Raw genomic sequence first — 16,825 nt, forward strand, 5'->3', positions numbered from 1 at the left:
TCTGGCCTTAAGCAAGTGGGTCAATAGGAAGGTCAACAGCTAAAATACAGGGAAGCTTGGGTCGAAGATAAGTTTGAGGGTAAGGGAAGAGGTGAGAAATCAAAAGTTCTGTTTGATTTGTGTACTAAAATGTTCAGTAGGCTAAGTTTAGGAGATCTGTGAAGATGAGTCTGGAGCACAGAGGAGAGGTTGAGATCAGAAATACGTGTTTGTGAATTTTCAGTATATAGGTGATTTTTACACCGTAAGACTGGTAGAAACCACCTTAGACAGTGTGGACAGGGAAGAAAAGGAAAAGGAAGATACTGAAGAGAGGTCAATGAAAGTAGATGGAGCTAGCAAAGGAAATGAGAAGGAACAGTAAAGAAGGTAGAAGAAACCAAAAGACAAGGGGAAATTATTTCAAGGACGAAGTATCAAATGCTGCCGAGAAAATCAGGTAGGAACAGAAGTGACCAGTGGATTTGGCAAGATGGAGGTTATGCTTTCAGTAAAGCAGTGAGGAAAAATTCCGGATTGGAATGAGTTCAAGGGAAAACAGGAGGAAAGGATGAGGAATCTACAATACAGTCTTTCAAGGAGTTTTATCATAAAGGGGTGCTGAGAGAGGACAAAGTAGCTGGAAGGAATGTGTGGTCAAAGGAGATATGCTCATTTTTTCTCTGTTTTCCTCAATAAGGGAGCTATTGCAACATGTCTGTGCGGCGTCGGGAATAATTCTCCCTTGGGGGAAGTGGTGATCATGCGAGAAGGGATGGGACACAAAATACACTTGAGGGAAGGGAGCCTTAGATAGGAACAGGGACCGGGGAAGGCATACAGGTAGGAATGGAAGATTCGGAAGTGGGATTACTTCTAATTAGTTTTAATTTCTCAGTGAAATAAGAAGCAAGAATATTAGCTCAGACTGTGTGTGTTTGTGGGGCAGAGGGGAATGAAGATGGGAGAAAAGCTGTAAGAGATTTGGGGAAAGTGGAGAAAATGAGTAGAAAGTGAATTTATTAGAAGACTGTAGTAGATAGGATTCCCAGTCACATTTCCCTGAGAGTAACCTACTCTCGAGGTCCTCACCACAGAATGCCAATGAAATATCTTGAGAAATAAACAATAACAGGACCTTTTATTTTTTAAGGTGAAATATTTTAAATATTTCAAACATCCAGAAGGAATTTACTCAACATCCCTGCATACACTACCAAATGTAATCAATGCTAACATTTTGCTTCAGGCATCTTTTTTTTCTTCTTCTTTTTTTGCATGGGCAGGCTCCGGGAATCAAACCCAGGTCTCCAGCATGGCAGGTGAGAATTCTGCCACTGAGCCACCATTACACCGCCCTCAGGTATCTTTCTAAGAAATAAAATACCATGTCTCGGTTGCATTCCCCTAGCCATCCATCTCCATTTCCTTCCTCCTCTCTCTCTCTCTGAAAGTTCATTATATATAATGATAGAAATAGTGTTCCTTTTAATCCTGGCCCAGCAACAGCTCTGTGGTGACTTCATTAATCCCAAATGCTGTTATTCACAATTTACCTGTTATTTGGGTTGTCAGGGAGGTGAGCGCAGGAAGTTCAGAAGACAAGGCCAGGAGGCTGATATTGTAGGTAGTGCCTGGATGTAGGTCCAAGCAGATCTCAGGAACCCGACTGCTGGTAGTCATGTTAAAGACCATTTCCTGGGCAAATTCCTTTTGATACCATCTCTGGCCCTGGATGTGAAACTGAAACAAACAAAAAAAGTTCACTGGGTAAATCACCAGCTTGAAATGCTTGAAATGCCTCAATACCCCCTGGTCTGGCAAGCTCCCTTCCTTTCTACCTCTCCCTCTTCACTCTAAAGTTTCTCAACAAGTGAAATGCAGCCATCAGCAAATATATTATACTTGTTATACCATAGATATTTGTCTACTTATTTTTATTGTGGTAGCATATACATAAATTCTTTCATTTAACCATTTTTCTTTTTCTTTCTTTTTTTGCATGAGCAGGCACCAGAAATCAAACACAGGTCTCCAGCACAGCAGGCGAGAATTCTGCCACTGAGCCACCATCACACTGCCCTCATTTAACCATTTTTAAGTTTATAATTCAATGGCATTAATTACACTTGCAATGTTGTGCTACTAGCACCATCAGCCATTACCAAAGGCTTTTCATTGCGCAAAACAGAAACTTGGTACCCATTAAGCAATAACTCCCACCCCCATCCCTGCTAATTTTTAATCTACTCTCTGTCTCTATGAAATTGCCTATTGTAGTTATTTCACATCAGTGGAATTATACAATATTTTTTCTTTTTTGTCTGGCTTATTTTACTTAGCATAATGTTTTCAAGCTCATCCATGCCGTAGCATGTTCCAAAACATCACTCCTTTTTATGGCTGAATAATATTCCATTGTATGGATATAGCACAGTTTGTTTATCCTTTCATTTGTTGATGGACACTTGGGTTATTTTCAACTTTGGGCTATTGTGAATAATACTGCTATGAATATTAGTGAACAAATATCTGTTTGAGTCCCTGTTTTCAATTCTATGGGCTATATACCTGAGTGATATAATACCATAAATATTATATTATAATTACAATGTTAACAGTATAATAAATATTTTTATAAGAATTTTATGGTGTTAGGATAGATGGTATTCATGTTTTTAGTAAGACACCTCTTCTTAAAATTTTTTAGTCTTTTTATTGTGAAAAATATCAGGCACACAGAAAAATGCTTATAGTAGAATATTATAATATTACTGTTAACTATAGTCCATAGTCTACTTTAGGTGTATTTTCCCATATACCACCTTATTAACACCTTCTAACAGCGACATATATTTGTTCACTCCATGGAAGAAGATTCTTATATTTGTACTATTAACCACCTTCATTACATTAAACAGTCCCACGTTTCATCCTCTACCTTTCCTTCTATTAATGTATACTTATCCTTTAAATCACAATCATGCACATGATTCAGTGCTGTCAATTACACTTACACTAGTGTGCCACAATCACCTTTATTCATGTCCAAACATCTACAATCAACCTTATTAAAAACTCTGTACAAATTCAGCATCAGCTCCCCTTTCTCTATCCTCATTCCATCTTGTGATAACCTATATGCTAGATTTAATTCCACATGTTTGCTCATTATAATTAGTTCATACTAGTGAGACCATTTAAGATTTGTCCTCTTGTGTCTGGCTTATGTCACTCAACATAATGTCCTCAACGTTCACCCATGTTACATGAATCAGGAATTCATTCCTTCTTACAGCTGAATAATATTCCATCATATGTATATACAACATTTTGTTTATCCACTCATCAGTTGATGGATACTTGGGTTGTCTCCATCTATTAGCAATTGAGGATAATGCTGCTATGAATATTGGTGTGCAAATATCTGTTTGCATCCCTGCTTTCAGTTCTTCTGAGTATATACCTTGTAGTGAGATAGCCAGATCATATGGCATTTCTATAATTAGCATCCTGAGGAATGGCCAAACTGTCTTCCACAATGGCTGCACCATTCTACATTCCCACCAGCAGTAAGTAAGTGCTCCTATTTCTCCACATCCTCTCCAATACATGCAGTTTTCTGTTTTTTAATAGTGGCCATTTTAGTACATGTGAAATGATACCTCATTGTGGTTTGACTTGTATTTCCCTAATACCTAGTGATGTTGAGCATCTTTTCATGTGCTTTTTAGTCATTTATATTTCCTCCTTGGAACAACGCCTATAAGTCTTTTGCCCAGTTTTGAATTGGGTTATATGTCTTTTTATTGTTGAGTTGTAGCATTTCTTTATATATACTGAATCTTAAACTCCTACTGGATATGCAGTTTCTAAATATCTTCTCCCATTGAGTAGACTACCTGTACACCTCTTTTGACAAAGTGCCCTGAAGCACAGAAGTCTTCCATTTTCAGCAGGTCCCATTTGTCTATTTGTTCTTTCCTTGCTTGTGTCTTGGGAATAAAATCTAAGAAACCTTCACCTTTCAAAAGATCTTGAAGACGCTTCCCTACATTTTCTTCTAGGAGTTTTAAGTTCCTAACTCTTTATGTCTTTGACCCATTTTCAGTTAATTTTTGTATAACGTATGAGATGGGGTCCTCTTTCATTCTTTTGGATATGGATATCCAGTTCTCCAAGCACTGTTTGTTAGAGAGACTGTTCTATCCCAGTTGAACGGGTTAGAAGCCTTGTCAAAAAAAATCAATTGACCATAAATGTGTGGGTCAATTTCTGAAATTCTCAATTTGATTCCAGTGATCAATATAGCTATATTTAAGGCAGTACCATGCAGTTTTGACCACTGTAGCTTAAAAATATGCTTTAAAGTCAAGAAATGTGAGTCCTCCAAATTCATTCTTCTTTTTCCAGATGTCTTTGGCTATTTGGGGCCCTTTACCCTTCCAAATAAATTTGATAATTGGTTTTTTCCATTTCTTCAAAGTAGGCCAATCAGATTTTTTTTTCATAGGCATGCACCAGGAATCAAACCCGAGTCTCCAGCACATCAGGGGAGAACTCTGCCACTGAGCCACTGTCATACTGCCCAGCCAATGGAATTTTGATTGAGATGGTATTGATTTTATAAATCAAAATTGGGGAAAACTGACATTTTAATGATGTTTAGCCTTCCAATCCATGAACACAGAATGCCCTTCCATTTATTCAGGTCTTTTTTTTTTTTTTTTTTACTTCTTTTAGCAATATTTCATAATTTTCTGAGTATAGGTCCTTTTCATCCTTGGCTTAATTCATTCCCAGATAATTGGTTCTTTCAGTTGCTATTGTTCGTGGCATTTTTTTTTTTATTTCCTCCTCATATTGCTCATTAGCAGTGTATAGAAACACTACTGATTTATGAGTGTTGATTTTATATCCCATCACTTTGCTCAACTTATTTATTAGTTCTAGTAGCTTTGTTGTAGATTTTCAGGACTTTCTAAATATAGAATCATGCCATCTGCAGACAGTGAAAGTTTTACTTCATCCTTTCCAAAGTATAGACCTTCGATATCTTTTTTTTTTTTTTTTTTTTTTTTGGTGTAATTGCTCTAGCTAGAACTTCCAGCACAATGTTGACTTCAGCAATGGTGATAGTGGGCATCCTTGTCTTGTTCCTGATCTTAGAGGGAGAGTTTTCAGTCTTTCCCTACTGAGTACAAAATTAGCAGTGGGTTATTCGTATATGCCCTTTTCAAAGTGCTTTTATCAAGAAAATATGCTGGATTTTGTCAAATGCCTTTTCTGAGTCAGTCTCAGATATACAATCATGAGGTTATTCCCCTTTGATTTGTTAATGTGGTATTACATTAATCGATTTTCTTGTGTTGTGTTCATGCATAGCTGGAATAAAACCCATATGATTATAGTGTAAATTCTTTAAATATGCTGTTCGATTTGATTTGCAAGTATTTTGTTGAGGATTTTTACATCTATGTTCATTAGAGAAATTGGTCTGTAATTTTATTTTTTAGTAGTATCTTTACCTGGCTTTGAAATTAGGGTGATATGGCCTTAATAAAATAGTGTTTCCTCCTCTTCAGCTTTTCGGAAGAGTTTGAGCAGGATTGGTATTAATTCTTCTTGGAATGATTGGTAGAATTCACTTGTGCAGCCATCTGTTCTTGGCTTCTTCTTTACTGGAAGGAATTTGATGACTGATTCGATCTTTTAACTTGTGACTGGCTGAGGTCTTCTACTTCTTCTCAAGTCTGTGTAGGCTGTTCATGTAATTCTAGGAAATTGCCAATTTCTTCTAAGTTGTCTAACTTGTTGACGTGCAATTGTTCACAGTATCCCCTATGATCTTTTTTATTTCTGTGCAGTCGGTAATAATGTCCTCCCCCTCTCAATTCTGATTATATTTATTTGTATCTTCTCTCTTTTTTTCTATAAGTATGGCTAAGGGTTTATCGATTTCATTGATCTCTTCCAATAACCAACTTTTGGTTTTGTTGATGATTGCTATTGGTTTTTATTGTTCTCAATTTCATTTATTTCTGCTCTAATTTTGGTTATTTCTTTCCTTCTGCCTCCTTTGGAGTTAGTTTGCTGCTCCTTTTCTAGTTATTCCAGGTGTGCAATTAGGTCTTTTAACATACAAACATTCTTAACATACAAACATTCCATACATGGTGTACAATCAATGGCTCACAGTATCATCACATAGCTGTGTACTGATCACCATGATCATTTTTTGAACATTTGCATCACTCCAGAAAAATAAAGAGAAAAAAGAAAAAACTCATATATCCTATACCCCTTACCACTTTCTCTCATCGATCACTGCTATTTCCATCTACCCAATGTATTTTAACCTTTGTCCCCCCTACTAATTTTTTATCCATATTTTTTACTCATCTGTCCATTCCCTAGATAAAAGGAGCATCAGACCCAAGATTTTCACAATCACACAGTCGCACTGTAAAAGCTATATCATGATACAATCATCTTCAAGAAACGAGGCTACAGAAACACAGCTCAACAGCTTCAGGTCTTTTTCTCTAGCCACTCAAATATACCATGAACTAAAAAGGGATATCTATATAATGCATAAAAATAACCTCCAGGATAATTTCTTGACTCAGAAATCTCTCAGCCACTGAACCTTTATTTTGTCTCATTTTTCTCTTGCCCCTTTTGGTCAAGAAGGCTTTCTCAATCTCTTGATGCCATGTCCCCGCTTATCCCAGGATTGCTGTCCACATTGCCAGGGAGATTTACACCCCTGGGAGTCATGTCCCATGTAGGAGGAAGGGCAGTGAGTTCACCTGCTGACATGGCTTAGAGAGAGAGGCCACGTCAAAGCAACAAAAGAGATTCTCTGGGGGTGACTCTTAGGCATAATTATAAGTAGGCTTAGCCTACTTATCTCACCCTTTAGTCTCACACAGAAGTTGAAGTTTTAAAATATGGATGATATCACCCAATCTTCTGATATAGCTTAGTCCTATCCAGATCACCTTCATTCATATCTCTATTTGATGTCTGATCACTTTTTCAACTTTTTAAACAGTTCCTATATGGGGTATTGCTGACTTTCATAGCTTCAGACTCTAACTCTGAGTCTCAGGTGTCATAAATACCTGAAGTTTCTGCGAAAGACCAGGTTATATACAAACAGCTCAGTATCTCAGAATTTAGAATTAACAGTTACACTTCCTGAATATGTGACTGCTGTTAGAGCTTACAATCTAGGACCTTTACAATAAGCCCCAACCTGATAACACATGCTCTCAACTTTAGTTCACCAAATTTTTATATTATAGTTAGTCCATAATATTTTATGCCTCAATCATATGGACTAACTATAATTTTAAAATGTCATTTTATTCTGGCATTTCATTCAACATACAGCTTTTAAGTTTCATTCACTTAGTTGCATGTCTCACAACTTCATTCTTTCTTGAGGCAGGCCACTCAGTAGTCCACTATATGTATGCACCATAGTGACCTCTTCCATTCCTCAGTAGTTGTACCCCTAGGCCACCTGCATCCATTGTGGATCTTGAACACTGCCGCCGTAAACACCAGTGTAAATGTCCATTCGTGTCCCCACACCCAGTTCCTCCAGGTATATACTGAGCAACAAGGTTTCAGGCTCATACGGCAACCCCACCCACAGCCTCCTGTGGAACCACCACACTGCCCTCCAAGGGGCTGCAACTCTTATTTTCCTACCAACAGTGAATAGGTACATCTCTTTCTCTGCATTTTCTCTAGCACTTGTTTCTCTCTGCTCATTTTTAAACAGTTTTATTCACACATCACACAATCCAACCAAAGTGTATAGACATGCCTTCACAACCATACTCTATCAGAAGACATTTCCTTTTCTTCCACAAAGAATCCATACCCCTTTCCCAATCCCCCACCTGCTGACATTTAGTTTTGGCATAATACCATTGTTATATTCGGTGGAAGCATATTACAATGTTACTGCTGACTACAGACCCTAGCATACATTGATTGTATTTTTTTTCATATACCATCTGTTCTAGTTTGCTAGCTGCCGGAATGCAATATACCAGAAACAGAATGGCTTTTAAAAAGGGGAATTTAATAAGTTGCTAGTTTACAGTTCTAAGGCCAAGAAAATGTCCCAGTTAAAGCAAGTCTATAGAAATGTCCAATCAAAGGCATCCATCCAGGGAAAGATACCTTAGTTCAAGAAGGCCGATGAAATTTAGGGTTTCTCTCTCAAGTGAGAAGGCACATGGTGAACATAGTCACAGTTTCTCTCTCAGCTGGAAGGGTACATGGCAAGCATGGCATCATCTGCTAGCTTTCTCTCCTGGCTTCTTGTTTCATGAAGCTCTCCGGGAGGCGTTTTCCTTCTTCATCTCCAAAGTAGTGGCTGGTGGACTCTGCTTCGTGGTGCTGTAGCATTTTCTACTCTTTCTGAATCTCCTTCATTCTCCAAAATGTTTCCTCTTTTATAGGACTCCAGAAACTTATCAAGACTCACCCAAATGATTGGAGACATGTTGTCACCTAATCCAGCTTAACAACCACTCTTGATTAAATCACATCTCCAGGGAGATGATCTGATTACAGTTTCAAACATACAGTATTGAATAGGGATTATTCTGCCTTTATGAAATAGGATTTTGATTAAAACATGGCTTTTCTAGGGTCCATACATCCTTTCAAACCAGCACACCATCTATTTTCAACACCCTGCAATATTGACATTCATTTGTTCTCCCTCATGCAAAAATATTTTTTAATTTGTACATTTAATCACCATTATTGTACACTATAAGCATCCCTAAATTAAACTGTCTCAGTCTTTATCCTCTAACTTTCTTTCTGGTTTCATATGTGACCCCAGCCCTTCTCCCTCTATCATACTCGCATTCAGATTCATTCAGTGTACTTATATTATTGTGCTACAATCAGGTAGTATTGTGCTATCCATTTCTGAATTTTTACAATCAGTCCTTTTGCACAATCTGTATTCCTTTAGCACCAATTGCCCAATTGCTACCCTAGTTCTATCTCCTGATAACCTGCATTCTTAACTTCAATTCTCCAAGTTCACCCATTAATTTTAGTTCATACTAACATAGTAACCTACTAACATACTAGTGAGACCATACAGTATTCATCCTTTTGTTTCTGGCTAATTTCACTCAGCATAATGTCCTCAGGGTCCAGCCACATTGTTACATGCTACAGGATTTTATTCTGTCTTACAACTGCACAATACTCCATAGTATGTACATACCACAGCTTGTTTAGCCACTTATCTGTTGATGGACACTTAAGCTGTTACCATCTCTTGGCAATTGTAGATAATGCTGCTATAAACACTGGTGTGTAAATGTCTGTTTGTGTCCTTGACCTCACTCACGTCCTCTGAATATAAACCTACTATGAGATTGATGGATCATATGGCAATTCTATACTTAGCTTCCTGAGGAACTTCCAAACTCCCTTCCAGAGTGGTTGTACCATTTTACATTCCTACTGACAGTGGATAAGTGTATCTCTTTCTCCACATCCTCTCCAGCACTTGTCATTTTCTATTTTTTTGATAATGGCCATTCTAGTGGGTTTCAGATGATATTTCATTGTGGTTTCGATTTGCATTTCCCTAATAGCCAGTGAAGTTGAGCATCTTTTCATGTGCCTTTTAGCCATCTGTATTTCCTCTTCTGAGAAGTGTCTTTTTCATGTCTTTTGCCCATTTTTTAATTGGGTTGTTTGTCTTTCTGTTGTTGAGTTGAAGAATCCATATATTCTGGACACTAAACCCTTATCTGATATGTGGTTTCCAAATATTGCTCCCATTGCATAGACTGCCTTTTTACTTTCTTGACAGAGTTCTTTGATGCACAAAAGTTTTTTATTTTGATGAGTTCCCATTTAACTATTTCTTTCTTCAATGCTCATTCTTTGGCTAAAAGATCTAAGAAACCACCTCCAATTACAAGCTTTATATTTCCCTACATTTTCTTCTAAAAGTTTTATGGTCTTAGCTCCAATGCTTAGGTCTTTGATCCATTTTGAGTTAATGTTTGTATAGGGTGTGAGATATGGATCCTCTTTCATTCTTGTGCATATGGATAACCAGTTCTTTAAGCACCATTTATTGAAGAGGCTGTTCTGTCCCAAGTGAACTAGCTTGACCGTCTTATCAAAGATCAACTGTCCATAGATGAGAGGGTCTATATCTGAACACTCTATTTGATGCCATTGGTCAGTATATCTATCTTTATGCCAATACCAAGCTGTTTTGACCACTGTAGCTTTTATTATGTTTTAAAGTCAGGTCACTTCATTTTTCTTTCTCAAGATATTTTTAGCTATCTGGGGCACCCTACCCTTCCAAAGAAATTTGGTTAATGGTTTTTCTCTTTCTGTAAAGCAAGTTTCGGAGATTTTAATTGGTATTGCATTGAATATATAAATCAATTTGGGTAGAATTGACATCATAACTATATTTAGTCTTCTAATGCATGAACATAGTATGCTCTTCCATTTATTTAGGTCTTCCATGATTTCTTTTAGCAATGTGTTGTAGTTTTCTTTGTATAGGTATATACAAAGAATAGGTATATACAAAGAATAGGTATATTCTTTCCTCAGTTTGCTAGCTGCCAGAATGCAACACACCAGAGACAGATTGGCTTTTAATAAAAGGGGACTTATTTTGTTAGTTCTTCAGAGGAAAGGCAGCTAACTTTCAACTGAGGTTCTTTCTTATGTGGGTAGGCACAGGGTGATCTCTGCTGGCCTTCTCTCTAAGCCTCTAGGTTCCAACAACTTTTCCTGGGGTAATTTCTTTCTGCATCTCCAAAGGCCTGGGCTGAGCTGCAAGTGCTGAGATGAGGTATGCTGAGCTGCTTGGGCTATATTACATTAAGCTCTCTCATATAAGCACCAGCCAATTAAATCAAACATCATTCATTACAGAAGGCATGTTTCCTAGCCGACTGCAGATGTAATCAGCAACAGATGAGTTTCACGTGCCATTGGCTCATGTCCACAGCAGTAGATCTAGGCACTTTCACCCGGCCAAGTTGATAACTGAATCTAACTACCACAATAGGTCTTTTGTATTCTTAGTTAAATTTATTCCTAAATATTTTATTCTTTTGGTTGCTATTATAAATGGAATTTTTATCTTTATTTCCTCCTTAGACTTCTCATTACTAGTGTATAGAAATACGATTGATTTTTGAGTGTTGACCTTGTACCCTGTCACTTTGCTGTACTAATTTATTAGCTTTAGTAGCTTTGCTGTGAATTTTTCAGATTTTTGACACACAGTATAATATCATCTTCAAACAGTGAGAGTTCTACTTCTTCCTTTCCAATTTGGATACCTTTTATTTCTTTTTCTTGTCTAATTGCTCTGGCTAGAACTTCCAGTAAAATGCTGAATAACAATGGTGACAGTGGGCATCCTTTTCTCATTCCTGATCTTAGGTGGAAAGCTTTCAGTCTTTCCCCATTGAGGATGATGTCCTTAATGGGCTTTTCACATATTCCCTTTATCATGTTGAGGAAGTTCCCTTCTATTCCTATAGTATGAAGTGTTTTCATCAAGAAAAGATATTGAGTATTGTCAAATGCTTTATCTGCATCAATCGAGATGATCATGTGGTTTTTCTGCTTTGATCTGTTGATATGACGTATTGCATTAATTGACTTTCTTATGTTGAACCATCCTTGCATATCTGGAATGAATCCCACTTGGTTATGGTGTATAATTCTTTCAATGAGCTGCTGGATTCAATATGCAAGTATTTTGTTGAGGATTTTTGCATCTATATTCATTAGAGAGATTGGTCTGTAATTTTCTTTTCTTGTAGTATCTTTGTCTGACTTTGGAATGAGGGTGATGTTGGCTTCACAGAATGAGTTAGGTAGCATTCCTTCCTCTTCAATTTTTTTGGAGAGTTTGAGTAGGATTTGTACTAATTCTTTCTTGAATGCTTGGTAGAATTCATATGTGAAGCTATCTGACCCAGACGTTTCTTTTTTGGGAGATTTTGGATGACTAATTCATTCTCTTTACTTGTGATTGGTTTGTTGAGGTCATCCATGTCTTTTTGAGTCAATGTTGGTTACACATGCCTTTCTAGGAAGTTGTTCATTTCATCTAGGGTTGTTTAGTTTATTAGCATATAATTGTTCATACTATTCTCTCATTGCCTCCTTTATTTCTGAGGGGTCAGTGGTTATATCTTCTCTTGCATTTCTGATTTTATTTATTTGTATCCTCTCTTTTTCTTTTTGTCAACCTAGCTAAGGGTCCATCAATTTCATTGACTTTCTCTAAGAACCAACTTCTGGTTTTGTTGATTTTCTCAATTGTTTTCATGTTCTCAGGTTCATTTATTTCTGCTCTAATCTTTGTTATTTCTTTCCTTTTGTTTGCTTTGGGTTCGTTTACCATTCTGTCTCTAGTTCTTCCAAGTGAACAGTTAATTCCTTGATTTTATGCTCTTTTTTTTTTGGCATGCGCAGGCTCCAGGAATCAAATCTTTCTTCTTTTTTAATATAGGTATTGAAGGGAACAAATTTTCCTCCTAGCATTGCCTTTGCTGCATCCCATAAACTTTGATATGTTGAGTTTTAATTTTCAGTTTTCATTTTCATTTGCCTTGAGATATTTATTGATTTCTCTTGTAATTTCTTCCTTGACCCACTGGTTGTTTAAGAGTGTGTTGTTGAGCTTCCATATATTTGTGAATTTTCTGGCCCTCTGCCTGTTATTGATTTACTTCATTCCATTATGATCCAAGAAAGTGTTTTGAATGATTTCAATATTTTGAAATTTATTGAGACTTGCTTTGTGAGGCAGCATATGGTCTATCTTTGAGAATGTTCTATGAGTACTTGAGAAAAATGTGTATCCTTCTATTGTGGGGTGTAATGTTCTATAAATGTCTATTAAGTCTAGTTCATTTATTGTACTATTCGAATTCTTTGTTTCTTTATTGATCCTCTGTCTCGATATTTTATCCATTGTTGAGAGTGGGAAATTGAAGTCTCAAACTATTATGATAGAGGTGTATATTTCTCACTTCAGTGTTGTCAGAAGTGTATTTTGCCTCATGTATTTTGAGAATGCTGGCTCGGTACATAAGTATTTCATTGTTATATCTTCTTGTTGAATTGTTCTTTTTATTAATACATTGTGTCCTTCTTTGTCTTTTCAAATTGTTTTTTATATTTGAAGTCTAATTTGTTGGATATCAGTATACCTACTCCTGCTCTTTTCAGATTGTTGTTTGCATGAAATATCTTTTCCCAACCTTTCACTTCCAACCTATTTTTGTCCTGGGGTCTAAGATGTGTTTCCTGTATACAGCATATAGATGGGTCCTGTTTTTTTAATCCATTTTGCCAGTGTATGTCTTTTGACTGGGGAGTTTAATCCATTAATATTTAGTGTTATTACTCTAAAGGCAGTACTTTCTTCTACCATTTTGCCTTTTCAGTGTTATATGTCATATCTATTTTTTTTTTCTGTTTTTACCTTTTCTGGTAGTCTTCATTTCTACACTTTTCTCTAGACCTCTCTCTCTTGCATTTTTCTATCTGCCTGTAGTGTTCCCTTTAGTATTTCTTGCAAAGCCAGTCTCTTTGTCACAAATTCTCTCAGTGATTGTTTGTCTGAAAATGTTTTAATCTCCCTTCTTTTTTTTTTTTTTTTGGTGCATGGTCCAGGAATTGAACCTGGGTCTCCCTCATGAAAGCGAGCACCTACCACTGAACCACCCATGCACCCTCTCCTCCTCATTCTTGAAGGACAATTTCGCTTGATATAGAATTCTTGGTTGGCAGTTTTTCTCTTTTAGAATCTTAAATATATCTTGCCACTGCCTTCTCGCCTTCATGGTTTTTGCTGAAAAATTCACACATAGTCTTATTGGGCTTCCCTTGTATGTGATGGATGACTTTTCTCTTGCTTTCAAAATTCTTTCTCTCTGACATCTGACAACCTAATTAGTAAGTGTCTTGGAGTATGTCTATTTGGAGCTCTTCTTTCTGGGGTAAAGAAAGAAGAAGTACATTGCACTTCTTGGACTGTAATTTTCTCTCTTTCATAAGAGATGGGAAATCTTCAGTGATTATTTCCTCCACATGGCACTTCTTGGACTGTAATTTTCTCTCTTTCATAAGAGATGGGAAATCTTCAGTGATTGTTTCCTCCATTAGCCTTTCTCCTCCTTTTCCCTTCTCTTCTTCTTCTGGGACACCCACAACACATACATTTGTGTACTTCATGTTGTCATTCAATTCTCTAAGACCCTGCTCATATTTTTTCATCCTTTTCCTTATATTTTCTTTCATGTGTCAGATTTCAGATGTCCAGTCCTCTAGATCACTAATCTTTTCTTCTGCCTCTTAAAATCTATCATTGTAGCTTTCCATGTTTTATTTTTCATCTCCTCTATTGTTCCTTTCATTCCCATAAGTTCTGTGATATGTTTTTTCAAACTTTCAATTTCTTCTTTTTGTTTGCCCAATGCATTCTTTATATCCTTCCTCAACCTGTTGAGTTGATTCTTGATGAGATTTTCCATGTCTGTTCCAAAATTCTGAATTAGTTGTTTCAACTCCTGTATCGCATTTGAATTGTTGGTTTGTTCCTTTGACTGGGTCATATATCTTCAGATTTCCTAGTATGAGTCACTATTTTTTCTGGCATCTAGGCATTTGATTTACTTTATTAGTTTATTCTAGAGGGTTTTTCACCTTTTTTACCTAGGATTTTCTTGCTGGAAGGCTTTGTTCTCAATTTTTTCTTTGACATTCAGTTCAACTTATTCCAGACTTCTAACGTAGGTTCTGTTTAACTGATCAAAATGTTTCAGCTCTTGTATTTCTGTTTCTTACCCTGTCTATATGGAGCCTTTACTTTCTTTTCTTTTCTTTTCTTTTTTTTTTTTTTGAGGAGGGTCTCCTCAGATATTATAGACTACAGTCAGATTTTTCTAACTGGACCGGCCTTCTCTCAGGAGGAAAGAGTCACCTGCAGCAGTTTTCCCTGAGGGTGAGACCAAGCAAGTTGTCAGACTTCTCCTATGAAACCTCCAGGTTCTGTGCTTTTCCTATCCTGCCTGGCATGTACTGCTTGTCTGACTGAGGCTTCCCACCAGCATAAAGTAATGTGCGGTGTCTTTAATTTCAGCTGATATTATTACATAACCCCCCCCCCCCAAATGCTGGGGACATGGATGAGACAGAGGTGAGGCTGTAGGTTGGCTTTAATTGCTTCAGTTTTCCAGCCCCTGGGGCCTGAATTTCTTGAGGGAGGGATTCCATTTAAGCTGGGTCCCACCTTTCTCTTGGGTGGTTGAGACAGAGGTGAGGTTGTAGGTTGGCTTTAATTGCTTCAGTTTTCCAGTTCCTGGGGCCTGAATTTCTTGAGGGAGGGATTCCATTTAAACTGGGCCCCACCTTTCTCTTGGAGAAGGTCACAGCTTTCAGGGAGTTAACTCCTTTCACCTAGTTATTTTGTCTCTCAGACAAGCTTAATTCCTCCCTTGCCTGGGGCAGTGCTGAGGCCTGAGTGTGCTTCTTGTTCTATCTAATGAGCTGTTAAGTATAGAAATAAAGCAAAAAAAAAAAAAAAGCCTTTTCAGAGCCAGACCCCCATTCCTTGGGTTTGTTGATCAAGAGCTTAAGTTGATACACAGCTTTATGGAACTCCAGGCTCTATGTGCTCCCTTTTTTAAGGGTCCAGCCCTTCTCCAGGATTTTGTGCTGTCCAAATAAAAAACCCTCTCCCCCCCCCCCCCCCCCCCAATAATCCCACCCTCTATCTGCCAGGGCAAAAACTTCTAGTACCTTTAGCACTTATTCCAGGTTTATATATGCTGGGGGGCCTATTTTCAGTAGTCAGAATTTTGTTAATTAAGTCTGCAATTGGAGCTTGGCTGGACTAAGCCCTTGTTGCTAGTAAATTTGTTTCCTTTCCCCTTGGGAAACCAGCCTACTATGCCTGTGGGGAAGGGTACCAGTCTCCATGGCTTGGGGGACTAACAGTTCTGTGTGGGGTCTCAGCCAGTCCAGATTGTCCAGACTGGTGTACACTGTGTGTCCAGTCACTAATGTAGCCCCAGCAGTTGTTCTGTACCGTTCCTGGCTATTTATTAAGTACTCTGGAGAACAAACTAAATTCTACACCTCACTAAGCCACCATCTTGCCCCACATCTGCAATTAGGTCTTTGACTTTAGCTCTTTCTTTCTTCTTAATGTAGGCATTTAGGGCAATAAATTTCCCTCTTAGGACTGCTTTTGCTGCATCCCATATGTTTTGACATATTGTTTTCTTATTTTCATTTATCTCAAGATATTTACTGATTTCTCTTGCAATTTCTCCTTTGACCCACTTATTGCTAAAGTGTGTGTTGTTTAACTTCCATATATTTGTGAATTTTCCAGTTCTCTGCATGTTATTGATTTCCAGTGTCATTCCATTATGACCAGAGAAAGTGCTTTGTATAATTTCAATCTTTTTAAATTCATTGAAACTTGTTTTGTGACCCAACATGTGGTCTATCATTGAGAATGATCCATGAGCACTTGAGAAGAACATATATCCTGCTGTTACAACATTCTGAATATGCCTATTAAGTCTAGTTCATTTAACATATTATTCAAGTTCTCTCTTTCTTTATAGAGCCTCTGTCTAGATGTTCTATCTATTGATGCAAATAGTATACTGAAGTATCCAACAACTATTGCAGAGATGTCTATTACTCCCTTTGGTTTTGCTAGTGTTTGCTTTGTGTATTTTGGGCCACCCTGGTTATGTGTATAAATATTTATCTTAAT

General features: G+C 37.3%; 1 protein-coding gene across 2 annotated transcripts in view; it reads right to left on the minus strand.

Annotated features, from left to right (window-relative positions):
* Window positions 1-16,825, minus strand: part of SUSD1 (sushi domain containing 1) — a 167,849-nt gene that overhangs the window by 48,985 nt on the left and 102,039 nt on the right. For both annotated transcript variants that reach the window (XM_077142024.1, XM_077142014.1), the window contains exon 11: window positions 1,536-1,722. In XM_077142024.1, coding sequence (XP_076998139.1) covers window positions 1,536-1,722 — 187 coding nt within the window. The remainder of the gene's footprint in view (window positions 1-1,535; window positions 1,723-16,825) is intronic.

The sequence above is a fragment of the Tamandua tetradactyla genome, chromosome 2 (assembly GCF_023851605.1).
Source record: "Tamandua tetradactyla isolate mTamTet1 chromosome 2, mTamTet1.pri, whole genome shotgun sequence".
In the NCBI taxonomy this organism is placed as follows: domain Eukaryota; kingdom Metazoa; phylum Chordata; class Mammalia; order Pilosa; family Myrmecophagidae; genus Tamandua; species Tamandua tetradactyla.